The sequence below is a fragment of the Cyanistes caeruleus genome, chromosome 7 (assembly GCF_971803275.1).
Source record: "Cyanistes caeruleus chromosome 7, bCyaCae1.hap1.1, whole genome shotgun sequence".
Classification (NCBI taxonomy): Eukaryota; Metazoa; Chordata; class Aves; order Passeriformes; family Paridae; genus Cyanistes; species Cyanistes caeruleus.
In genome coordinates, this window is record NC_141707.1 from 33114363 (window position 1) to 33141536 (window position 27174).

The window sequence follows — 27174 nt, forward strand, 5'->3', positions numbered from 1 at the left end:
GGTGAGTTTCTTGCCCTGGTCACTTGATGGCAATGAGTGGTTATATTTATCAAACACTAGGCTTCTTTCATAAGAAGTATATTCCTAAGCAATAGCACTAGGCATTCTTTTCTCTCACCTGCTTTATGCCAAATCCTGGTTTGGGATATTATTCTGGAAAGGAGAAATATTAATTCTAAATAGGGAGGAAATATACTTCTGGGTTTCTCTGAGGGCAGTGACTCTCAGTATTTGTAGCTGGCCAGTAGGAGGTAGAGCTGATCCATATGTGGTGATGAAGTCTTTTTTGATGGGCTTAGTTTTTTGGTATGTGGAGGATCTTTGTTTAAAAATTGTGACTTTCTGTCAGGTCCCTGTGAAGTTCTGCCTGCTCCACATACTGCAGGTTCCTCATTTCATCCCAGCCAAGGCAGACTTCCAAGAAAACTTGTTGGTGTCACCAGAATACTGTGTTCTGAAAAAGACCATGCAAAATATAAAATGCTGACTACACCATGTAGGAAGTATGTATTTGATAATGGCACTTTATTCAATGCCCTATTAAACTCAAGATTCCACCTGCTGTCTGTAAATCTCAAATCAGTTTCCAAATAATACAAAATCTTGCCCTTAAAGCCTGGCATTGCGTCCTATTTAACTCTTGCACTATGCAAGAATTTAGATGGATCCTTCCCTACAGGAAGAAATTAAACTGAGTTGGCTCACTGCCATAGAACTTTAAAGAAAAAAAAAATCTAAAAAGTGTAACAAATATTCCATTGGGCAGAAATGTCATTGTTCTTCCTAATAAACTCTACATATGATCACAGACAAAAGTATGTACAGTGTCTTGTGTTGAGATGTGCTTGGTAATTAATAGTCTTCATTTTCATCTCTGGTTGTCATCATGTTCCCCTCACTTTCCAGGGGTTCGTGGTTATAGCACAGGAAACAGTTGCTGGTTCAAACTTGGATCCCACAATTGATCTCATCTCTTCTGTGACCTCCTGCACAGGCTGTCAACAGCCTGCAAGATTTATCTCCTCCAACATTGTTTAAAATGTACTTCAATATTTTGTGGCTTTTTGTGTGGTCTTATAAATGTCAGAGGAAGTCTTTTTTCTTGCACAGGCATGTGGTTCTTCATGAACACTTCATAGGCTTGAAAATACATCTTTTCATGGTGGAGCTGTATTCTTTTACAGCTAGTTAGTGATCCACAGTAGGAGAATTTCATAGAAGAAACATGCACAGAAGCAGAAGAAATGTTTATAAAGTAGCAAATGTTTTTATAAGTTTATAAAGTAGGAAATACTGACAGATTTTGTTAAGATTAGGCCAAAGACTTGCCGTTTACAAATAAATCACATGTTCTTGTTTCTGTGATTAAAAATGTGGTTTTAGCTTTTATCATGTATTGAAAAATTATTCAGTAGTTTGGTGCTTACTGCTATTATTCTTATGTTTTCTGCTGTTATAATATTTTCTTTTTCAGTGGCTGGTGAAACGTGCAATAGAAACAAGGGAAGAAATGGGAGATTATGTCCGTTCTTACTCTATATCACAATTTCAAAAAACTCACAGACTGCCAGAGGTAAGATCAAGGCAGTTCTTGTTTCTGTTATTATATGTCAGATGTTCAGTTGCAGTACCAGCCCCACAGCTCTGAAATCTACACACTTTACCAGGGTTCCTTTTGCCTTTATTTTATGAATGAGTCCTAAAGGAATCCCCTACAAATTTATCTGGGAAATTGAAGCATTATTGTGACAGAAATTTTGTAGATTCTGGTTAACTTTTGCCTAATGATTGCTTAGGTTTCTCTGCAGTATTTGGTATTTTTGTGTCATTCTAGCTGTTCAGAAACACCCAGCATGCTGTGCAGATGCTAATATAGCTAATTGAGAATTAATATGCTGTTAATGCTCTGTAATTTGGGTTTTTTTTTTAGAGTGCTGAAAGGCATCTCATGTCTTCCTGTATCCAAACCCCAACATTTGTTATTGAAAACTACATTTGTAAAAAACTTCATCCAAAAACTGAACTGTTCTTCAGCAATGAGATGAAGTTTCATTGGTAGAGGAGGAGATATTGAATGAGCTTGGATGTGTGCCTGTAGTGCAAAGCCATCAGTTCTGTTCATACATTTCACAAGGCAATTCCATTTTTCATATGTAGAACCCAAATTCTGTGCCTTAGTAACAGGATTTAAGTTAGATGTCCCTAGTGTTGGGACAGACAGATTTTATTAACTTGGGGTGGTTTTAATTTTGATTTTTTTAAAAAATTATTATCTTTAATGCTTAGAAACTAAAATAACAGTAGAGGAAACTTCTCTTTTCCACATCAAGTTTATCCCAGCTTCATTTCTTAATAGTGTAGTAAAGATTGGAGATCCCAGTAGTGGGCTGGAATTGCTTATGTGTCATGTACTGCCTAAGCAGAGAGCAGCCAAGGCTGCTGATCTGGACACAGTTTTGATGATCTATCTGAAGGCAGAGGGAAGTACTTTTCTGTGTTACAGCAAATCACTAACATTTCACCAAATCATTGGGCAACTCAGAAGCTGGTTGACAGCTTTGTTTCACAGAATCATTATGTTGTTTGAGATTTAGTCTCTGTTCCTGATATTTTTAATTACCTCCACTAATGTCTTTCAGGATGATGAATTCATGCAAAGAAAAGAGAAGGCACTCAAAACAGTTACTGATATCTTTGTAAGTATGTTAGATTTCATTTTTTTAATGGCCAAATGAGTGGTTTTAGTAATGAAATGGAGGTGGTTAATTCTGTTTTATGCAGCCAGTCCTGGGTTTTCTCTGAGAAGATCCCAATTAATGCTAATCTTCGTTCTTTAGACAGATCTCAAATGGCAGTATATCAGATTGATAGGTGTGCATTGTATGAGGAGATAAACCATACCCACTGTCTGCAACGGGGTGTGTGGAACCCCACACTATCAAACAAAAGTCACAGGATAGCTTACAGATTATAAAACCCTCAACAGACTTAAATGTGCGTTTGAAGCTATCAGCAGTTGTGCTATTTGTCTTGAAACTAATTAATATGGTGATGATCACAATTATCTGCATTTCAGAACTTGACTTTTTTACTTCCTGTAATTAGCAGTGAAAGTACTCACTCTTCTTCAGAAATGTTTTCTTCAAGTAGCAGATGTTGGTTGGGAAAGGTGGTCCCACCTGTGTTCTCCCTTTTCACATGCAAATCTTCTAACTCTTGGATAAGCTGTTGGTATATATTTTTTGAAAGCTTGTTCATGAATGCTATAGAGAGTGGCACATAAAATACCTAGGCTCTCTCACTCTCATAGCTGAATTCAGCTGGCTGGCTGGCAACTGGAATTTCTGTCTTGCTTTCTAATTTCCCTCTTTGCTTGGGACCATCAATTCACCATTTCTGACTCAGTAGTTCGCTACTGCTTTGGGGTTTATCATCATGATAAATTCCAGGCCAGCATTTGATAAGAGAGGAAAAATCTGGGTTTGCTTTGAATGGGACATTTCCAAGGCTCTTCAACAGAAGGTGAAACCCTGCTCTCCTGAAAAATCACTGTTTTTTCAGACAGCTCTAGCCAGGCACCCTGAGCTCTTCACGTATAGATGGAGGTGCTCAATGTGGGTGTAAGGAGCCATAAGAGAGGTTGTATAGTGGGCCACACAAGTCACCTTGGTCTTCTGTCAGGTTTTGGAGGGAGGCAGTTGTTTTTCTGTACAAATGACCTGAGTGCTGCTGAGCCAAATAGATGTGGTTGAATTACAGTATGTGTTTGTAGAATAACATTGCAATGAAAGTCTCCAGATGATGACCAATGTAACTCCTTTGTTAATCTAACTGAATAATTGTCCTTGCTTTGGAAATTTCAATTACAGTCTCTAAAGTGTTGTTCCTCATGATTTGATTTGGTTTTTTAATTATTAGCAGATTTATAATGAGTCTTTTTCTCCAACTAGAAACACTTGCCTTTCCAGTGAGACTATTCTATTTTACAATTTAGCTCAGCCTCTGCACAGGTATCATTGCATAATTTATGCACCTCTATAGTCCTTTAAACTGAGAGACAATGCAAACCTGTGGGAGAAAGCAATTTCCAAATGTATGTTCTATCAAGTAGCACTTGAAACTCATTGGACTTCTGCTTATTTTCAGTTTTCAAAATAATTGTCCTTATTTTTTAAGTGTGCCCTTTACCTTCACTGTCTTTAAATAGCTCTAAAGATTCTGTATCCAAGTAGCTGATCTTGACCTTGTCACTGAAGAGGCAGAAACAAAATAATTACAATACTGTTATGGGACACCCATACCTAAAATTTTCAGTGTAATTAAAAAAAAAAATAATAAAGAGGATATTTGATTAACAGTGATGAAGGGTTACCTTTGGTTACTGAGAACCAGAAGTGTTTGCAGGGCTTTGTGTTTATATTCTATTAATTTGTACTCTGTCTTATCTGTGTCACAGATCTCTAGTTTGTAGGTGCATCTTAATGGTACATAACATTTTTTACATTTGTTCATCATTGCTTAAGGTCTCATTAGCCAAACACCTTTTCCTTAAATGGATGAACCCTGTCAGGATCATGTCTTCTACAGCTGGCACCTGATCTTCTTAATGAAAGATTAATTCATGAGATCTCTTAAGACATTTAGGCATGAGTGCAGTCTAGAACACACAGAATAGCCAAATCATTTTAATAGATGTTGAGTGTGTTACTTTTTACTCTTCTTTGAAACATGACAGAGGAGATAGGTGAGACATTGTTTGATGTTAAATACTCATTTATAATTTTTTTTTAAAACTAAGACAATTTCTATAGCAAATTGCTTAGAAATAAATTCAATAAGGGTTTTATAATGTATTTCCAAAAAGAGAAAGTGAAGGAGGTTTATTTGGGTAAGTCTGTTGTGCTGGAAAGCAAACAGTTGTATATCACTTCAGATACCAATTCCTCATTTATTTTAGAACACCCTTTTCCAAGCTCTCAACTCATTCACTGTCTTGCAGGAGGTTTACAAACCCCAGAGAAAATACAAACGTCAGACTGGAGCTGAGGAACTGCTGGATGAGGAATCAAAGGTTCATGCTACACTTCTGGAATATGGCAGGTGAAAGGCTTCATTTAGCTCTCTCTGGTTTTATAAGTGTGCATTATAAGCAGTACAGATAAAATTTGGATTGTGGTAGGGATTTTCCTACTACTTCAGAATTTTAGAACTATTTCAGATTTACTCCTATTTGGTTTCAGACAGTCCTCATATTTGTGAACCATATTTTGTCAACAGGAGACCAGGTTTTATGCTCCTTCTAGAGTGTTTTTTTTAACATGTTTTTTTAAAAAGTGGCTTAAACACATCATCCTTCCAGGTAGTGTGTGTCAATCAGTATCAGTTTTTTGCAAGCAATCCAACAAAAATTTGATGAGAGAGGACCTGCAGTTGCTGTTTCTTCTTTTTCTATCTCTCATGTGGTTGCTGCATGAAGAGGCTGAATCATGGTTGAATGTTTTGCCTTCTTGCTTTCCTGCAAACTTTGATTCAGACAAAGTTACCAAGGCTTTCACTTTTCCATAATCTCTGAAAGTCCCTTTGGTTTTCTGAGAGCTCTCCAAAAACATAAAAGTGAAGCTACAGAGCTTCTAGTTCTAGTTTGTTTCCAGTTTTCTTTTCAGTTTAGTGGTAAGGACATCTTGTCTGCTGTCTGAGCTCTTAATACTTAATGAGTGCATATGATATCTGAATTCCATTTTTATCTTCTGGGGCTTCTTTTCCCCCAAACCCATATATTTTCTTTTATTTCTTTGTGTCACTGCTTTGAGTATTTTCCTTTTAACAGTATCACAGACTGTAGTGTAATAGCTCAGGATTAACTTTGAAATGGGAAGAGGGCATTGCTTTTTCCTTTCATAATCTTTACATTTTTCAGGGAAAGTCAAGATTTGCAAATCTTGATGGAAGGAATAGATGGATCTGAAACCATTCTGTGAATATGTTCTAGTACCTGCTTATTTAGTTTACTTGAAACATTTCAAAACCAATTTGATGCTGGCTCTTGGTGTGTATCTTATATTGAAAATTGATAAAAAGTTAATGTATTTGTGAAAGTCATAAGCAACAGTATTTTTCCTTCATGTTACTATTGTTCTTTTAGGAGATATGGATTTAGCAGACAAGCAGGAAAAACAGAACAGGTAAAAAATATACTAATTTTAAGTACTCAAATAGTGGGAAGAACTGCATTGTTAAAGTATTGGTTACTGTTAAATCTTAAAACAATACAGCAGAATAAATGACTATAACTTCTATTATTAATGGATCTTAAAAATGTCTAACTGGAACTAAAAATCTGCATGCCATGAAAGGTGGAATTGATCACCCTTTTTAAAGGATTTCCTTCATCTCTGCTCACAGATCACATTTTGCAAACTTTTTTTTTTTGTTTAGAAGAAAAAGGGTTTGGGCGTTGTGTTTGTTTTGGTTTGACTTTTACTGTTAGGTAATGGCATGTCTTGTCTGTTTAGTGTCTTTTAACTGAGGGTTCCATAATGTGATCATTAAAGGGTTTTTCTTTTTAAAGAAGCATTCAACTTGGTAAGAAATATTGTAGACATTTATTACAAAATGCTTTGTTTAATGTGATAGAGAAACCTGACACCATGCCATAAATGAACCCTTGTCATTCTTGAAAATTAGCACCCTTGCTGTGCTTTTGATGATTATGGAATCAAAAATATGTCCATAAAATGTAGGGTACTCGCAGTTTTGTTATTTCAGTGCACATTTTAATTTGGCTACAAGTTTTTATTGCAGACAGAGATAATGACAATAATGCATTAAACATGTCATGGACCCAACAATGCATTGAGTAGATTAAAGTTGCTCTTCTTCATTATCTCAATATTCCACATACAAATGTCACATTTAATTTTTTATAAATGGAGATATTTCCCAATCTGGACCCTCAGAGTAACCACTATTCATGTTTATAGAGTTCATTTTGTTTCTTCAAAAATTCTGTTGCCTTTGGGGTATTGTATATTAGATGTTCATTTTGATTGTTGTGGAAGCTGAGTCTCCAGTAAGGCAGAAGTGGACAGTGAAATAGGTCAGTGGTGCAGTGGGGTGACCTAGAAATTGAGTCTGGCTGTCCCCAGTTCTCTTTACTTCAATGGTACAAATTCTTCTAACTGAACCAGGCATGTTTGCACTTTTTAGGTTGAATGTTTGTTACACCAATATTAAGTTCCAAAAAAGATTTATGTGAAAAAATTCAGTCTTGTCCTGTGTAGTAGGCATCATTTTCTGGGTTGTCTCCTGAGGTTGGCAGCTCTCAGAAGGCTTTGGAATAAGAAATCTTTGGACCAGATAAGTCCATAGGAAGCCAGAGACACAGTTGGAACAGTTGGAATACTTGTGAGAAATCAGGGAGGCTTACATTTCAGTTGTCATGATTTGGAGGGTGAGGATGTTTCACTAGCTGAAATGTATTCCTATAAACAGAACAGCCACATTCAAGTTTTCTCCTTGATGTCTTTCTTAACACTTTAGAATATTGGACCTGGGTATAATAATGTCTTAATTTTTCTTTAAAAGGCTGAAGATAAAAAAGCAGTGGTACCTCCAGGGCTTGCAGGAGCAGGGAAGGCTGAGCCTTGTGATGAAGATGACCTTCAGGCCGCTGAAGAGGTGAGCCCCAGACACAGTAGGCATGGGAGTTACTAACTTGTGAGTGTGCTGCCCAGTTGTTCTTCAAAAGAGGGGAAATGTCCATGGTTAGTTGAAGTGAGAGTTGCTTCCCACAGGAGAATACAGAGACTGAAACTGATGCACAGAATTACTGCTTGTTGATGTTTAATACCCAAAAACTGGTTTTTTTTCTTGAATTTGAGTATTTTTTTTAAAGGTTGATTTTTGCTTGACAGTGGGAGCTGAATAATCTGAGGGAATGTTTACTGTTACAAGATATTTTTCTTAAATTTGGTAACTTTAGCCACCTCTTTTCACAGACTTAGTGCCTCATTACATGTTTTAAAATACACATTATATGATACTAATTATATGTATGTGTCCGTGGCAGAAAAAAGCTAAACAATATAAGTTAAATTGTTACGTATAATTCTTCATATTTTGCTCTAGCTTCGCATTAAAACTCTGATGACTGGAATGGCTGCAATGGCAACAGAAGAGGTCAGTAGCATTTGAAACTGATACAGCTTTATTTAAATTATGGTTTATTGTGTTAATTATTCTTAAAATCAGACTGCTGATTCAGGTCTGAAGTCTTGGAATGACTGTGTTTAAATTTTCATCGGGAGAGTGCATAAAAAATGGTTGAATTAGGAAGACAGTGAATTTTACAAGGCTAATTAGTTCATCATTTGCCTTGAAATGTTAACAATAATATAAATAAATGCCTATTTCAAATGGTTTCTACAAGAAGTTCAGGGGAAAGACATCACTCTGCAGCTATCCAAAATCTTCACCATCTTACTTTATTCATCTTGTGAAGTTACTCAGAGGATTACTGGGAAGAGTGCTGCATAATTCTGTGCCTTTCAAGGTTGTTTTCAAAGCACTTATAAATAAACAACATTAGTCTAAGTCACAGAAAATACTGGATATGTAGCTTCTTAATTAGTTTTATTTAATGATATAATGGAACTTGTAGTCTGTTCTTTGATTTCTGGGTGAAAGGACTGGGAATAAATTCAATTGTTAAACATTGTTTCTGTTTATGCTGGAGACATGAAAGAAAAGGTAATAATTAGTCTAGTCTCAGAGCTGATTGACATACTTTGTATTGAAATCTGTTGTAGAATTCCATTCTGTTTGAAAACTGGTTTTTTACATGCATGCAGTTTAAAGGTGAATTCTTGCACATGCCTGCATGCTTAGAGGTTTATTAAGCAAACACAAAATTCAGCATAAAGAATAAAAATTAAATTTCTGAAATATGAATAAAAATCTGCTAAAAGGATTTAAATGAGAAATTTCTATCAGCAAAATTAGGCTTTTAGGGTGGAGTGTTTCCTGGATTTTTCTTATGATTAGAGATTTTTACTAATTGTGTAAATTTCTGTTTAAAATTAGAACTTATTGGATATTGTCATGTAAAAGTACAGGCAGTTCCAAAACCCCAAGCGTTTTCTCAATACAATTGCAGGGCAAACTGACAGCAAGCACAGTTGGCCAGATTGTTGGACTCCAGTCAGATGAGATCAAGCAAATTGTGTCTGAATATGCTGAGAAGGTAAGTGTGTTACCTGAGTGGGTTTAACCACGTGGTGTTTGATAGCTTGTGAATTTAAGCTTTAATCTGCCAACTTCATTGCCATGATGCTCTTGAACCACACCTTTTAATATATGCTGTTGGTTCAGAGTTCAGGAAAGTACTTTAAAGAGACTTAAACATACCCAGGCTTTTGGTGTGATAGTACATATCCCTGAATTGCATTTGTGACTAATTTGGGTTTAAGCACCTGCTTAAATGCTTGCATGAACGAAGAGGGGCCTGAGTTGTCTCTATTCAAACTAGAAGCCTAAATACTTGATATGCTTTAAAGTGTTCAGTTAGTTAAAGTGTTCAGTGTTAAGCATAGAAATACAGTTCTGTGGGCCTGCTCAGAGAAGAGTCTGGGCCTGCCCAGAGAAAAGGCTAGGCATCCTCCACTCAGATTTCCTGATGTTTGCACTGGACTCCAGTTCTCAGTCATGCCCTTGATCTCAAATTTTGAATCTCATCTTGTCAATCCCAAACCATTGTTGCTCTGAGAAGTCAAAGCAATTAAATGTGTGTATTTGCTTCAGGTACTCTGTTCAGCTGTGATTGTTTTTTGCAGTAATGTGAAAAGAAAATCTGGCTCTTCAGGCAATTAATGCATACAATACATCACTGACAGATATGAGTTATAGGTCCCTCTTACTTGTCCAATAGTTTTCTCATATTTCCTCCTTTTTGTTGACACATTTGAGGTATGGAGCTTTCCCATTTTGGAGATAAACCCTATAGCTCAACAGCAAATTCCTGGCCTTTCTTTATTATAAAAGATTGGAAGAACAGAAGCCCAAGGGTCATATTTCAATGTTACATTTCTTCTGTTCTGAGAGAAGGGAGCAGGACCTTGACTATTATAGTAGAGCAATGATTAATACTCTGAAAAGTAAGAACTGATTCAAGTCAAACCAAAAATAGATCACTTTTTAAATCTATGGGATGTGATAAAAATCCCCCAGAATTTCTGTGCACAAATGCATGCACCAGGAAAAGAATTAAGGATGTTATCAAAGAGTTTATTGAAGCATCAGCAATGTTTGGATATAATTCTAATAGTCTTAGCTGGTAACTGTGCATAGCCTGAGAAACCCAGCAGTGCTTATTTGTTTACCAGAGTCTTAACAGAATCCACAAGCCCAATGCAGATACCTGACAACCCAAATTCTAGATCTGATGTTGCCATGAGCCAGGACCTTTCTCACAAGAGGCATTTTTGCAGAAGATCAATGCTTACGATTTTCTGCATTTGGCCCTGCATTCTGCTGCCATGCTAGCCTGCTGAGTGAACTGGAGGCAGGATTGTAGTATCGTTCCTCACCTTCTAAAAGTACTGGCAGAAAATTATTAACAAGCAGCAAATTGATCATCTCTAAACAGTCAGAAACATTAGTGATGCTTCTTTCCCATTTTCAAAAACCAAGCTGTAAAGTTCACTTCTTGAAATATGTTTTTTTTTTTTAATGCCAAAGCTGTGCTATATGGATTTTTACTATTTCTGCAAACATCAGTCTCAGAGTGGTTTAGTTCATGTTTCTTTCCCTTGTGTTTCCATTTTTGTCCATTTGTATCTTATGCATGTAAGAAATGTGGTGAGAAGGATGAGGTTTTGGAATGCATAACATGATGAAGGGAATGTGATTTGACTAAGTAATGAGAGAAATAAGTAAGACTGAGCGTGTATTTGTTGAGTAGTTCAGGGTTACAGGTGTTGCTTAGAGGAACTTCTTCCTTTCCTAACAACAAAAGCAAAGAAAGCCTGTGAATTGTTGGGTTAAGCCATCAGAATTCATCTTTACTTGCTGGGGATATAAAAACATAACAAATCATTAAGCTGCTCTTCAATATGAAAAACATAAAAAATGGAGAGGAGGAAGACAGGTTTTGCCTCTTATTTTCATTTAAAATTAAGCTGCTTACCCATCTAGAGTGGAACAAGGAGCAAATATGAGTGAAGAGTATATCACACTTCTTTTAGCATTTTATCTGATTATACACTGTAGCAGTTGTCAACATTTGGTAATTATTCAAAAAGCACTTAGTATTGAAGCCTTTGTCAGGCTATAAATTAGCACTTGAGGTACTTGAAAATTAACTGCTTTTCTAATGAAATATTGGAAAATGGATTAAGTGAAAAAAAGAAGTCTGAGTGCATGAAGCAAATTACAAAACAGATGGATTTAAGAATTAAAGTGAAGACTTTCAAAAGGTACAAATAATTTTTAGGCAAATAATCCCTTAGAGATCAAGATATCACTGGTTTTTAATGATTCTTTTGTCTTCTGCAAATATACAATTTCTATGATAAATGTTATTTTTGATAAAGAATGTTACTGTCAGCTTTGCTTTAGGAGACTGGATCCAGATTGCTCTCTCCATTATGCATTTATGAGATGCTTTTGGCAGTACATGCTGGATTGAGTAGTTCTCAAAGGCTGGTGTCAGCAATAAACTTGCACACACAAAAAAAAAAACAAACCCAGAGTGGTAAATGCATCTACTGAGTATGTCATTGTCATTCAGCATGAAGATGCATCCAAGCCCCTATTTCAGAATACAGTATTGTTCAAGGCTTCTGAAAATTCTGGAGCTACTTATTGGGGTGTGGAACATCTCTGATTCAATGAGTTCAGTGAATACCACAGCTTAAGGTGTTTTTTAGTACACTTGTATTTTTACATTGAAGAACTCTACCAGGTTTAACCATAATGCTGATGCAAAAAAAAGTCTGTCTTTTAGTACACTGTAGTATTTTCCACCTTTACCAAGGCACCTGACTATTTTAGCTTGCTTGTAAATTTTGGGATATAATTCAGTTGTTCAGCTGCTTCCTTATTTTGACGTGAGGTAAATCAGTAAGTCATTCTTTTGGATAGTGAGACATAGTTTTTGATAAGGAATATCATAGGTCCCACTTTGTTATTTCCTGAACTTTTGAAGAAGCAGAAAGCAATGTTGTGAGGTCCAAAAGGCTGCTGTTACTGTTTTTTCAGCAGTCTGAGCTTTCTGCTGAGGAGCGACCAGAAAAGCTTGGCGCTGCCCAGCAACACAGAAGGAAGGTGGCATCTCTCAACAAGCAGATTTTGCAAAAAACCAAACTCCTCGAAGAGGTAAGTACTGTGTGCGTAGTAAAGAAGAAAACATTGATAAAAGTGGTTGATTGTAAAGTTTTTGCCATCCAGAAAATACCTGCAGGCTATCTCCTGCACCAGCAATTTGCCATGCTGAATGCTGATTTCTCTGAATGTCTTCAGAGATTTGTACTGCCCTTGGATTGCGAGAACAGGTTGTGTTCTTGGGGGCAGTTGGCTCAGCCTTAATTTTGGAGAGGACCATGCTTTTGCCATTTTAACAGTGGAGGGCCCTTTAAATCTGTGCAGCTTGTTTTCAGTACATAACTCTCAGTGCTGTTTTTATATGGGAAAAAAAATGTAGTGACAGCTGTAAGCCAAATATAATCCTTTTATCACTTTACTAAAGTAAAAATTTCCTGGCTGAATTTTATTTGCCACTTGCCAAAAGCAGCTTTTGAAATCAGTGACAGTCAAGAACCCCACCTTTTAAAAAATATTTATGGAGTTCTGGCTTCAATACTGCAGTAAGTTTTGGCAAGATTTCTCAAAACTAACAATTCATGTCAGTTTTCATGAGATTTGGACTGCAGACTTAATTTTTTCAGTTAGTTAGAATAGAGTTTATTGATGAATTATTGGTGAAAAATTATGAAAAACTGAAAGAGCTTTCTTTTTAGAAATTTGGCTGTGGAAAGGGAGGAGTGGAGCATTAAGTCACAGCTCTGTGTTGTGAACAGCAAACTAAAGCAGCACAAAAGGAAGTGGAACTGAGCTACATGTGAATTTTTTTTTGTACACTTTTGCTTCACTTTTGTAAACCACGTCCTATTTTTGTTGTTACTATTTGTAATGTTATCTTAAATCATAAGGAGTTTAAAGAAGGATGTGCTTCTAAAATTAGCCTCTGTAAATTAATTGACAAGTGAAATACCTAATATTTGATTATAATGCATACGTTGCTAACTGCCTTATTAGACTTTCCATAGTTATGCAGAAGAAAACCATAAAGCAACTTGGTTGTTTGGTGTGGAAATGTCCGTGGTTTGGTGCCATGGTTTTTCTGTTCAAGTCTTGAATTGCTCTTATTTGGAGAAGTATAAAATGGGACTTGTTCTTAGCCTGGTGTGAAACTAGGCCAGTACAACCAGGCTAGAAAAGTTTGAGCAGTTTAGCAGAGACTCTGTCCAATAAGTCACCATTCTGTTGGCTTCTATTTTGTAAAAGCTGTTGTTTATTCTGGGACTTTATACACCTAAAAGATCAGGTGGTACATGCTTGCTGTTAGTAACTGAATATTCAATCAGAATTCTTGCAATCAGATGCAGGAATAGCTGACAAGAAAAGATAGTGTTTGTTATACTTGGCTTGCTGTTTGACAGACAACCATTATGAACAGCTCAAATATTCTCTGTTCTCCATTACAGGTGTAATTAGTGTGAATATAGAATTCAACTCTTTTTTTTCTCTTTCAAAACAGTTGCAAGCTAAATGTGCTGATCTGCAGGCAAAATGTACTGAAGCAAAAAAGACATTGACAGAGGTAATCTTTGTTTTTTTCTGTGCTGTTTGTAGCTGAAACTTTTTTAAGAAATTATTTGTGTTAAAGGAGGTGTTAAATAGTGAAGGTGTTAGCTAGCTTAACTCACTAATGTCATGATGTAGGAAAGCCAATTTATTATTAACTAATTTATTATCAATTTGTTATTTATCAATTTACTATTAATTGTAACCATTAGGTTAAGAGTTACAGTGAAAAACTGGACAAGGAACTGGCAGCCTTAGAAACAATAGAATCCCAAGCAGATTCTAGGTAAGTTTCCTTCTTTGTTAGCTTTGAAATTCTGAAAAACAGTGGTTTTACAATAAATCATTCAATGTTTCTTGCTTTGTCAACCTAACCAAATAACTAAAATTTAAAAATTAAATAATTCTCCAGCTTGCTTTCCACAAACAGGGAAATGAAAAGTGTCAGTCTGTAGTTCAAAATAATAGTAGGTGTTTAGAGCAGAAAAACCCTAGACATGTCTGACAAGTAGATGAGGCCTTCTTGATTTATTTTGTTCATATTTGAAGACTTCATCTCACATAAATTAAATAGAAGTCTCTCAAAACTTTCACAGTAATGAGGTTAAAACATAGCAAAGTTATCAGAATACTCAGTGTAACACTCCGTCTTTATTTTGACCTTAGTAAATCAGTGCTGATATTTGGGTTTATTGTAAATTTATGTAGACCTAAGGTTGTTTTAATATATGTTAATTCTACATCTGTTTAAATGGGAAACTAAAAATCTAACATAAGTTTACTGGATCTTCAAATTTAGTATATTACAGAGTCTGCGAGCACTGGTGGCCATGAATGAAAACCTAAAAAGCCAGGAGCAAGAGTTCAAAGCACATTGTAGGGTAAGTTCTAGTATCTCCTAGATACTTTACAACTTGGTAAATAATCACTTTGCTGGTGTGGTGTTGTGCTGTGTGTCTCTGTCTGTCATCTGTCCCACACCCCCAGCCTCCAGGTACCGCTAACTCCAGGTTTGTATTGAATATTAGCACCCTGGAGCAGAGAGGAGTGAGGAAGGATCTGAGTTTGGATGGCCCTCCTTAGTACAGAGCAGGTCCTTGGCACCACACCTGCTTTCTGCTGCTCAGAGCTGTGGCTCCTGCGGCTCCTCTCCCTCCCATTCCCATTCTGCTACAATGGAAGTGTGGGGTTGGGCTGTGCTGTCACAGCCTGGCATGGATCATCTCCCTGGGTAATGCAGCCAGTGTGACCTGAGAGGTGCCAAAGAGGAGGGGTCAGCAAGGCCCCTGCCTTTGGAGCAAGCCACCAAAAGAGACGAGAATGAGATGGAGCCATTGCAGTTTTCTCAGAACATGTTTGAGTTTCACTGCTTTAGTGCTGTGTTTGGTCTCCTGCTACGGCTGTGTTTGTGGACTGCCCAGAGATTGCATCAGAGAGAAGTGTTTTCATCTTCTCTCCAAACAATAGTGGATGGAATTTAACAGAATGAAAAGAAGTAAATAGTGGTGTAAGGCCTAGACTGAATACAGAACCTTGTTTTCCCATATGGACTCATTTGGAAAGCTCTAAAGGATTGTTCTGGAAACTTCCTTGAAAGGAACTCTAGGTTTGGTCATTTCCCCAAATGCCATATATTGCTTTCCCATGTCATACTGTTGTAATGCTGCTTTGCTTCTTCAATTTCATTTTCCATGTCACTCATTAGTTGTCTTACCTGGATCTGGTATATTTGCAAATAAGAAATAAATCTGTTCCCATTTTTTTTGTATAAAAGCAGACAGTTTAATATAATTAATATTAATGGCTGCCTTACCCTTAAGCAGGGAATGCTGTTTAATCTTCCAAATTTAAATATTATGTGTGTGGTCTGCTCTGAAATTTTTTTAGAAATGTGTGTGTCAAGATCCTTCTCTCCCCTCTTAAGAGAAGAGGTCTCAGTTAAAAAAAATCAACTTCTGTTTGTTTTAAAGGAAGAAATGGAGAGACTACAACAAAATATTGAGACTTTGAAAGCTGAAGCACTGGAAAATGGGGAGGAACAGGTAATAGCAAAAGTCTAAGTTCTTATTTTCAATTTGCATTTTGAAATGTTTGTTTAAGTCATCTTTCTGCTTTTTGGGACATTCTTACAAGCATTTAAGTATCTGCTGGAATATCTAAAAAGCTCTGTGAAGCCACAGTTCAGACTAACAATCCCAGAAATAGAGGAGTCTGAAAGCAGCAACAGCACTATCTGTTCTTTTTGCACAATCCACGGGGCTCTGCTCATGGATGCTTTTGTGTCTTTTACTTCTTTCTCTGTAGTACCAGAGAAAAATCTCTGGGTGTTGTGCTAAGAGCTGTGCATATCTCTGACAGAAACAGGTCTTTCTCAGAAAGAATGTCTGGTTTGGTTGTTTTTTTCTTAAGAGTGGGGTTATCTGAAGGACGAAAGCAGGAGCTTTCAGTGGCTCGGTGCACTGCATGCAGTGAGCAGCTGTCAGAAGTTAGGCTTTAACACAAGTGCATCCAGACTGATGGCAATGAATAATGAATGAACAGAGAAGGAAAAGCTTCAATGACTTTATTTTCAGTGGGTAAACATTTGATGCATTCATGCCTCTGGAGCAAGGCAGATTACAACTTCCATGATGCTGCTGTCCTCTTCAACACAGCGTGAAAACATTAAAGTGCAAACCCAAATCTTAAATTTTTTAGCAAGAAAAAGTTACCTTGAAGTCCACACTGCAGGAAGTCTAGAACACGTGAGAGGGTTTATGTTCTGTTCAGGTGCTTTGTACCCCATCACTGAATCAAAGTATAAACACTCAGACAAGGGGTACTGACAATCTTTGGATTTGTATCTTCATTTAAAGTGTGACTTCAAAACTAAAATATCAAAAGTTAAAAGCTGTCTAAATGCCCTTGGTTAGAGTAAATTATGTCAGGCTTTTAATACAGATAATGAATTATTATTTTAAAAAGCCCCAAACAATGGTGGCGTTATTGTCAAGGGAGTCAAGGATAGGAAAAACCAGAAAACAAACCAAATCCACCATTTTTGTACTGCAGCTCTTGTATGCTACTGTAATACACAATTGTTTTGGCTTCTCAACTTCCAGGAGCCAAATAAGATCATAGAACAGCAGTACAAAGCTGAGAAGGAGAAACTTCAAAAGATCCGCCTGCTACTGGTGAGTTATTCTTTGTGTTCTTACTTGTACAAAATTGTTGATGTTTGTCTTTTCACGTTACTTCTAATACTTTGTTTTATTGTTCTAATTTTAACAAGTGTTTCTGTCACAAATCAATTGCAAAAAAAAAATAAAAATTATCCTCAGCCAGTGCTTTTTGTTTTTAAAATCAATTATTTAATAACAAAGTATTGCTGGGGGGGCTTCATCCATTTTAAGAAGAGAACAAGAAGAGGCTTTCTTTTCTCCCCTCCTAACTTTCTATTCAGGCGCGAAGAAACAGAGAAATAGCCATTTTACAACGCAAGATTGATGAAGTACCCAGCCGAGCTGAGCTCACACAGTATCAGAAGAGGTTTATTGAACTTTACAGTCAGGGTATGTATATCAAGCAGGACCATCCTGCTGAAGGCTAAAGCCCTGCAAGGAGGGCAGTTGCATTTTAAGCATATGGCATGTTACAGCAGCACCTACTAATTTGGTGGTATTTTAAAGGTTTTTGGTATTCACATTACACTTCATATTTTTGAGGTTTTATAAGCTGGGCTTTAAGAATTTTCCTGAGGGTGACACTCAGTGCACAAGATCTCTGGACTAAATTTTGTCTGCAGCAGGTTCTGTCATTTAGGTTAATGACCAGTATGTTCTGAAAGTCCTTAATTCACATTTACAAATGAGGTTTCTGTTTGAATTGAATTTAATTAATTTGCCTTACCATTAGATTGCTTTTATTGTTTCCACTGGCATGACATAACTGGTTCTGAACCAAACTATGTCAAGAACTACAAAGTAAAAACAGTTTCTTGAGGGGATTGGTTTCTTTCATTTTTTATTAACACAATTCTGCAATATCTTGGTAGGAGAAGGATGCAAATTGTCTTTAGCTTTTATGGTCAGAAATTATAAAATTGGAAAATGTGCAAATGGAATAAAATTTCAAAGTTGTTCCATTAAACTGATAACAGACCAGTATGCTTGCTGGTGTATCTTTAACTAGCTTGTGTGTTAGCATAAGAAAACCTAGGTAATGATTCAGAGGTATTCTACATTTATTAAATATATTTGTGAACCAAGCTCTGGAAAGGTGAGCAGTTCCAAACTGGTTATCTGAGTGTGATGCAAATCCCTTGCCCTGGTGAGGCATCTCCAGTGGCACAGTCCTGTGCTGTCCTCCATGTGTGCTGTCTAACTCAGTACATGGAATAGATGTGAGTACAGCTCCAGTACTTCTTCCCCTCTCTTTTCTGTGCCATGCACTTTAGTTAATCAAGTCCAGCTATAAAGAACTTTGTTGTTTTATATTAAATTTCTTCAGATTCTCTGTCATGTCTAATGCAAAGTCTCTGGTCAGCTACCTGCTCAAAAGATGGAGCTTCCTTTATATCTGAAGTACAGAGAGACTAGGATCAAAGAGACTTGTGTAACTTTGGGTGTAGCTTTTAAGATGCTTTGAATTTCATGGGACTTTGTTTTCTAAAGTACAAAGTGTGAGTAGTATCTCACAGTAACACACTGCTCATGTGCTTGGGAACCTGCATTGTACGGGCTAAACTTCTAGAGAAACAATCTGGAAATCTCTAGCTGTTTTTTCTGTGAATTCTGGTATTTTTAGAGGTACTTAGAGGCTTTTCATTTAGCCAGATTCAGGTGAACCTTCTGTTGCCAAAATGTGGGGTTTTTGAACTTTGATTCAAAGGGTGTTAGACAAGACAATCCTCAGCATTTACTTCAAACCTTAGTGATTTTGTGATTTTTTTTTGTACCAATATCCTTTTCATTTACAATATTCAATGCTTTGGTTTTGACATAACTGAACCTCTTCCACTGAAAGTGTTTTAGAGTATCAATGAGCTAACTGGTTCCCTCTTCTCCCTTTGTCTGTTTTACCCTGCATGGGTTCTGGTGTGTGCCCATAAGGCTCCATAAGTTGGCACAACTTTCCAACACAGGTGAAACCTTGAAAGGTTTTCTGAGTTGTTATGTGGAATCCACTCATGAAAGACTTGTGACTACCAAAGCTTCTGGGAAAACAGGAGTGGCATGAAGGAAATGGTTTGGGGAAGGCCTCTTTCATTCTGCAAATCCCAGACTAACAAGCATGATTTCATTGAGGTTTATGGTTTTTAACCCATACATTTTTTCCAGGTTCTGGTTTCTAGCCAGAATGACTTTTGCTGCCTGTTGAACTCTTTCCTTGGGAGTCACAAATATATTGGATTTCCTTAGGCTTTGAAGAACTAAAGTCTAGAGGAACACTCAGCAGATTTGAGTATCATCTTGTAGGCCCAAAGGGAAGGCACGCCTGAGCCTTGCCTTCCCTGCTGAGCTCTGACCAACATCTGCTGTAACCACCTAAACCAGAAAGTGTTATTTAAATCTATCACCACATATAGATTTTAAGAAGATAAAAAGACTTCAAAACAGCAAAAGCTTTGTTGGGCATCTTGCACATGTGTAGCTTGACATTTAAAGTCTAATGTACTTTTTCCACACAATATTATTTCTACCAAGATTATCTGCTCTTCCCTGTTCCTGCCAGGCCTGTGCCACTCCAACAGCACAGGCAAGGCCCTGTGAGCAGCACAGCTGCCTGGGTGGTGTCAGGGGAAAGCTTGGGAAGGAAGCACAAACAGGCAGCTGCTGGTGCCAACATGTGTTGGCAGAAAGGGCTGTCAGCAATTGGGGCTTAATTTAGACACTGAGCTGTGCTGTTCTTATAAGAGATGATAGCTGGAAACCCTGCTGAGAGAAACTCTGAAAGGATGTTCCCTCTGCATGTGCATTAGCAAGTATGTTCCATTATTGACAGTGGAAAATATGTTATATAAAGCATATGGAGTATTTTTACAGATTCCATTTTACCTCATATTCTTTTATTATTCTACCCCCCCTTTTTTCTTTGTTTGCAGTCTCAGCAACTCACAAAGAAACGAAGCAGTTTTTTACTCTTTATAATACACTGGATGATAAGAAAGTATATTTGGAAAAGGAGGTAAGAAAGTGTTGTTACTGTTTTATAAGTTTTCAGTCTGTGAGGAGGGAATTAGAAAGTTTTTGCTTGGCTTTCACCATATTCAGTCCTGTCAGAGCAGAGTTACTGGTCTTTGTAAGCAAAAATGGAACGATTGATTCATAAGAATATTTGTTATCTTGGAGGAGACATGGTCTGTGTTGTAAAAGAATTGCTGTTAGTACAGTATGTTTAAACCACTCACTCTGCTCTTGAAACATGAGTAACATTTGATCAGCAAATATCTCTCACAGCACCAAATTACCCTTTTTTTCTCCTTTTAGTCAATACCTTTTATTATGAACCCAGACCACAGTCACTAACTTTGGAGAGCAAATTTAAGCTGCTGTCAGCAACATCAGATTTAGTTCTCAGGGTCTGAGCTGCCTGCACTTAATTTGCTGGTGATTTTACTGGGTCAGAATAGTTTTCATGAAATAATGTTTTTTCTCCCCTCCTCTTTCCCATCTATGTAGAGTTTGCTTCTTTCTTGGGCATAACTGAGGGATTTCAGTATTTTTTTTTTTTTTTTTTTCAATGACAAATGTCTGATTTCAGCAAGGATGGAGAAACAGGAGGAAACAAGAGGAGATAAAAATTACAACTTTACTTTTAAAATACGAAATGTTTTGATGCCTCAGGTTTCTCTGTTTATTCTAATAAAATAAGAACAGATTAGTGAATTCTGCATCATTTAGATATATTTCTTTAGTATGTGAGACAAGCACTGGTCAAATTTCTGACTATTTAAAGACACTTTTCAGTGTCCTTTCACATCCTGTTTTGGAGATCATGAGCAACCATTTCCTTCCCTTAAGCAGCTGATTCTAATCCATGTTAGGTAGTTTTCATTTTTTCCATTCAGAAAAGTCATACATCATATTTTAAAAAATGCATGAAGTAGAAGCTAGCTTACTTTAACATCTCCCCTACATTAGCATTTAATACAGATTTATTTGTTTGATTTTTTTATTTTTGGTTTGGTTTTGTTTTTGAGGGCAAACCTGAAAATACAAAAATTATAGAGAGACTGGTTTTGAAATGGGGACATAAAAAGCAGATTATGGATAATATAGAAACATAATATAGAACAGATTTATTTCACTGTTGTATAATCTGGAAGTACACTTGCCAAAGTAATTCAGTGCCTCTTGGGGGTTCACAGGGGGAATTCTGAGTGTCTTCTGATGCCATCTTAACTTAGTTAAATGTATCGTATCATTGAGATTTCCTTGAGAAGCATTTAGTATTAGAAGCAAAGTTTCAGAAAGTCAATATTGTCTAATAGTGTATAAAAAATGTCTTTGGCTTCTGTGCCTCACAAAGATTTCTGGAATATACTTGCACTTTGTCTTGTTCCTGGTTTTGGGGAGAATTTTTTTCCCCTTTTTCCTCCCCAAGTCAACCCTTTTGTAAAGCACATTGAGCATCATTCCTTTCAAACAATAGTAAGAATTATTGTACAATTTTGTTGAATTTTGGCTATGAGGGTTTTAGTTCTGACATGAAAGGTCTCTGCGATCATGGCTCATATTTAACCCTATTTTGAGAAAGATGTGTTTTTTAAAAGGCTTGAAAAGTAATTCAAAATATCTTTCAATTTTGGGGTGTGTATGCTGATTTCACTGCAGTGTAACACATCCACACTCTTCCTACACCCTGGTTGTGCAGCACTGCTGTGCAGGGTTACTTTTCCTGGCTTGAGTGTGTTGTGGTACAACTGTAATTATGTTCTCAAGCACAGCTTTAGTGGAAGTATCTTGAGGCAGCGATGTGAACATGGCAAATATTGATGAGTAATGCAGTAATTTCACTGCTGTAAACAACAAGAATTCTTAAGTACCTTGGCTGCCTGGGAGTCTGTTCAGAATTTGTTTGAATTTTCCAAGGCAAGGTCAGGAACACCTGCCGATTCTGCCACGCCTGCTTATTGCTTTCTTATTCAGATGGAAGATTTTATATTTAGGAGAGATGAGTTCAGCTTTCTGTGGCAGTGGGGCAGGTGATTCTGTTTGCAACCCTTGGGTTTGCTTAGTGCAGAACTCTTCAAATACTCTTCAAAAGGAGAAACTGCTTGGAAGGCTTAACCACAGGAGACTTCAAGATGTATTCAAAGCTGAGAGAAATGATCACATTAATTTCTAGTTGTTGGATTTTAATGCTCTCAGCAATACGTAAAAAACAGGAAAAAAATCCAAGGCAGTTACATAGGATGTATTCCATGTAGTTTTATTAGTTGGGGGAGTTTATACAAATGGCAAAATATTCCTGGGATGCTGTTATAAATGTCTGTTTTTGTCTTCATTCAGTACAATGTTACTGTCTCGTAAGAAAAGCCACACGTGAAATGCCATTCTGTACTTTTTATGAGTTCACCTGTTAGCATTCAGTAAAATACCCATAAGCAGAGTAATGATGCATGGCTTGTAGGAAACCTGTAAAGTTCTGCACAGTGAAGGCAGTGCAGGAATTCACCTGCTGCTCCTGCACTGCTTGGAGTCTTCAGAGCCTTGCATGGAAATAGTGCTTCTATTGTATCTGTTGAGTGGTTCCTGTCTCAAAGGCAAAAGTGGATTTTTCCTGTTTGTTTGTGATGTGCTTGTGCAAAGTCACTGCTGAACACTGGACCAGCATCTGCAACGTTCCTTAATGTCAAATTTCAACACTGAGCACGTGTACAGGCCATTTTACTTTATTGCTTTAGTTTGGAAAGGCATCATGCTGGAAAACATTTAGTGCCAGTAAAATTAAAAATCTCAGTTGTGGTCCAACACTTCTCCTTCTGTCATTCCACCAGTGGGATAAATTTTACTAAATCAAAAGGATTGTGGTTTATCTTCTGAAAGGAAACTCACGGTGATTTTTGTACCTCTGTCTGCTTTTGAGGGCATTATCTATATAGTAATTTTTTGTAAATTAAAATTCATCTTATTGTCTGTGAAAACTCATATGAGGAAAGACAAGTGTGTATTTTCTTTTTTTTCCCCAACTCCCAGGTTAACTTACTGAACTCTATCCATGACAACTTCCACCAGTAAGTTATGGTTCCTTATCTCTTAATAGTTGCAAAGAGTGGTAGAGTTGGTTGGACAAATGGGAGTGGGCATCAGTTATAGAGAATAAAAATTTCTTAGAAGAATTTATAGTCATAAACCGACTTATAGAATAGTTTATTAACTGTTTAAACCAGTTTGGGGAATCAGACTTGGAATTACATAACTTTCATAGCCAACATATGTTTTTAATATCTGACTCTTTAGTCATAATTCAGTCATAATTTTCCTGGAATTAATTTAAATATTTTCCTCCTTTTTGTGGAGTTGTGGTCATTACATTACATACAAAACATCAGACTGGGACATATTTCAGACATGTTTATTATAAACTACCTCTGTATTTACAAGTGTGAAGTCCAGATAAAATTGCGGTTGCCTTGGACGTTCATGGTCAACTATTAGTCTGTGAATCAGCCAGTGTTTATTTTTCTCTAATGATTTTAAAGTCTAAAACGACTTCTAGGCTTTCCCTATTTCAGTGTGAAATTATTTTATACATTTGCTGTTCTCCTAGACCTCTCTTCACCTTACTATTCACAACAGAGGCTTTTCCTAAGAAATTATATTTTTATTTAGTTATTAGCAATTGATTTCTGTAGAAGACACGAGAGCGAGGAAGAGACTTGAGCTGACAGGGAGAACACCTGTGATGGGCTCCGAGCTCTCTGTGCCCAACTCTTTGGTAGCTTACACCAGCTGAGGAGCTGCACTGTGGTACCAGTGATTAAAAGGATGAATTTTTACACAGAACACTAAGCAGTGAGAATTTTGGACATGGGTAGATGGGCAAGACAGCTGCAGCTGCGACACAGTGTCCCACATCCCTGTCAGGTGTTCCATTTTCTTCTTTCCAGAGCCATGGCATCGTCCGGATCCCGGGAACAGTTTTTGCGGCAGATGGAGCAGATTGTAGAAGGCATCAAACAGAATCGAATGAAGGTCTGACTCCTCTCACTTTCTTTGCTAGAAGCTGGAAATTATCTCAGCAAAGCCTCTTGGATAATAATTGTGGATAGAAAGATCCACTGTATGAGGTGCAAATTAGGCTAGCAACTAACAAGTATTATTTCTTTTCAATTCATCAGAAACTTCTCACCTCTAAATGTCAATGAATAGAGTATGACAGAAGTGTTATAACACCTCTGTCCTGACAGGAATCTTATACCCCTCAACTTCTTTACTGGAAGTGTAGTGATTTAAATGCCTGAGACAGCTGAATGCCACTGAAATCAGTGAGAACTCTTCCATTTGGACTATGTGGGTACAGTCAGACCTGCACCTCAGGCACAGGGCTTCTCAGACTGTGAGAGCTGACTTCAACTGCTTTCTGCTGCTGAAGAGGGTCAGCAGCACCTCAGAGTCCCGACCTGCACCTCAAGTGCCACTGGTACTGAGACTTCAGCATTGGGCTTTTAATTTTTAAGAGCTGATCTAAATGTTCATTGCATTTCAAGCATGAGCCAGGGGTATAATTTATGAAGTATCTCTCTCCCCTTGTGTGTTATAGATAGTTATTCATAATGCAGTATGCCCATGTGTATCTCATGATCTCTTACCCTTCCTACACACCAACAGATGGAAAAGAAGAAGCAAGAAAACAAAATGAGAAGAGACCAGTTGAACGATGAATACTTAGAGCTTCTAGAGAAACAGAGGCTTTACTTCAAAACAGTGAAAGAATTTAAAGAGGTAAGAACACTTTTGCTATGTTCAGATGTCATGTGTTCAGTGACCCATTTTGATGTGACTTGTGCATTAATATATGCACAAGATTTCCTGATAGGATGCTTATCACACCATGTTCATGATGTATCTTGGTCGTTTTCTCCATGTGAATCTTGGACTCTGAATTTGATTCTGGGAGTTCTTTCACTGCTAGATTGGCACCTCTCCATGTTACAGGTTATCAAGCAAGTGGTATTTAGGTTTTCAAGTGGAATCTTTTGAAGATTGTGAGTAGTTAGGTATTGGAACAAAGAGGGGTGTGGAAATCTGTGTGAATAAGGAGGAAATGCAGGGTCTTGGTCGTTAATCTTCAAGGAACCAGCCTTGTTGCCTAATGACTGTGAAAGCACTGTTTAACACTTCATTGATTTGGCCTTTCCCAAGCTTTTAATCATCATGGACTTCTGTTACTTGCTGTCTCCACAAGAATGAATGAATGAATGAATGAATGAATGAATGAATGAACAGGAATGCTGCAGGCAAAATTGTCATTTGGCTTCATATGTTCAAGGAAAAACATCTTTGTGTAATTACTCCTGCTTTGTTCTGAGACAGTTCTTTCCTGTTTCAGTGTAGTCTGGCAGAATGACAGGGCCTGTTCAGGTACTTGTCTGACATACAGAATTTTATATCCTACTTGGAGAATTTAGGTAGATTTATTTTTAGGTTTTTCTATCTATTTTTCTTCCATTGCCATATGAGGGAATTTCTCCTCAACTCTGCTACCCTTAAAAATAAAAGAATTCATGGTTGTGGTACTGAACACAGGTGTGCTTATGTAAATGTATTTCCTGACCGAGACTTGTTCCCTGAGCACTGACTCTTTTGCAAGCTGTCCTGTGAGGTTACAGATCATCTCCAAGTAATCTCCATTTCACATTTATTCTATTTAAAAGTAAAAAGCTGAATTTGCTTTAGCTACATGTAACAACTTTAGATGGGAGGTCAAGCAGCAGTCCTTCAGGCTTGCATGTCATAAAGTTTAATGAATGTTGCCACTGAAATAACATTATGGATGACTCAGAATTATCTTCAGCTCGTCACTTTAGGCTGCTTTGGATCCTGGAGATGTTTCAAAATGAGAGAAAAGGTTTGGTTCTGTTGATGTGCAGCTACAGGTAGCAGTGTTAAGAGCAATTCCTCCTTACGTGTTTGCCCTCTGTTAACAGGAATGCCGCAAGAATGAAATGCTGCTGTCCAAGCTGAAAGCCAGTTCTTCCTGAAGAACTCCAGCTGGGAAGTTTATACAAGATTGTTCAGTCCATTGAATCTCTTTTGTGAGGTGACAGTTATAACTGCAATGTAGATGTATATATATAGATATATATAGATATATATATATAAAATATATATACACACAGCTGTAAAAGTCTGGTTTTTCCAGTATGTGTTCAGTTTACATTCCCTCATCACATGGCTGTATTATTCTTTATTGCCTCCACTACACAGTAAAGAGTTAACACAGTACAGCAAAATAGAAATACTGTCTAATTTTATTTATTTGTGTTTGGGGTTGGTTTTTCTTTCTACAGTAAGGACAGTGGGAATGATTTTTATTTGGGTTTCAATGCTGAATTAGGTGAAAATTTTGGAATAAGTTTACATGTACTGTGTAATATGTCCACCACCCCACAGGATGAGCACTGCAGAATGCAGCAGTTTGTTAATTTTGGCCCAAAAAAATCCCACAGAATGAGATTCTTCAAACTCGCTTTACCAGCTAATAACTTCACATTATTTTAGTTTACACTCTAGCCATAGATAAGATTCCAAAGGATAACAATTAATTTCTAATGGCTAAGAAAATGAAAACTTACCTTGGATAATTCCTGGTGTAAAATTATAGATCTATATTTTTATAAAGTTTAGCTGTTGTATAAATTTCTTTGAAATTTCATTTTTATATATAGAGAGTGTGCTTGTTAAATTAATAGCTCCAGGAAAAAACACCTTAATACTAGGATCACCATGTTATCCCTGGCTGGGATGAAAATCCAAGTCTGTCACCTGTAATATAGGAAGATAAAGATTGAGACATTCTGCTCTAATGAACTGATGCTCACCTTTGAAGACAACAACCTACTTACCCTGCTGAAGATTTGCTTTTGAAAGTTCAGAAACTTTGTGGGACACTTTCTGAGACATTTTTATATCTGTATATACAGTATTTTATAATTCAAACAGTTGCTTTTTGTACTTAACACCAGGATTTTGGACTGACTTCTTAATGTACTTGACATCTTCAGGAGAAGAAAACTCATGTTCCTTCTTTTGCCACTGACACTGATGACAGTGCTGTTTGATTACTTTCTATGGCAGTGAATATAAAATAAAGAATGTTTGGGATCCA

The 27174-nt window shown here is 37.0% G+C and overlaps 1 protein-coding gene across 1 annotated transcript; it reads left to right on the forward strand.

Annotated features, from left to right (window-relative positions):
* Positions 1-27174, forward strand: CCDC93 (CCC complex scaffolding subunit CCDC93). The gene is made up of 19 exons (XM_086896668.1): positions 1-1573; positions 2640-2696; positions 5000-5100; positions 6143-6182; positions 7585-7677; positions 8128-8178; positions 9155-9241; positions 12256-12372; positions 13814-13876; positions 14073-14146; positions 14660-14741; positions 15831-15902; positions 16962-17033; positions 17303-17411; positions 19943-20025; positions 23040-23077; positions 23954-24038; positions 24675-24788; positions 25994-27174. The coding sequence occupies exons 1-19, from the start codon at positions 1511-1513 to the stop codon at positions 26045-26047; spliced, it is 1455 nt and encodes a 484-aa protein (XP_086752794.1). The 5' UTR covers positions 1-1510; the 3' UTR covers positions 26048-27174.

Bases quoted from the DNA above. Each gene is read 5' to 3' on its own strand.
- CCDC93 (XM_086896668.1), top strand. From the start codon at position 1,511: ATGGGAGATTATGTCCGTTCTTACTCTATATCACAATTTCAAAAAACT. The intron at 20,026-23,039 runs GTAAGAAAGTGT...CCCAACTCCCAG, and splicing joins AAGTATATTTGGAAAAGGAG to GTTAACTTACTGAACTCTAT. The intron at 24,039-24,674 runs GTCTGACTCCTC...ACACACCAACAG, and splicing joins TCAAACAGAATCGAATGAAG to ATGGAAAAGAAGAAGCAAGA.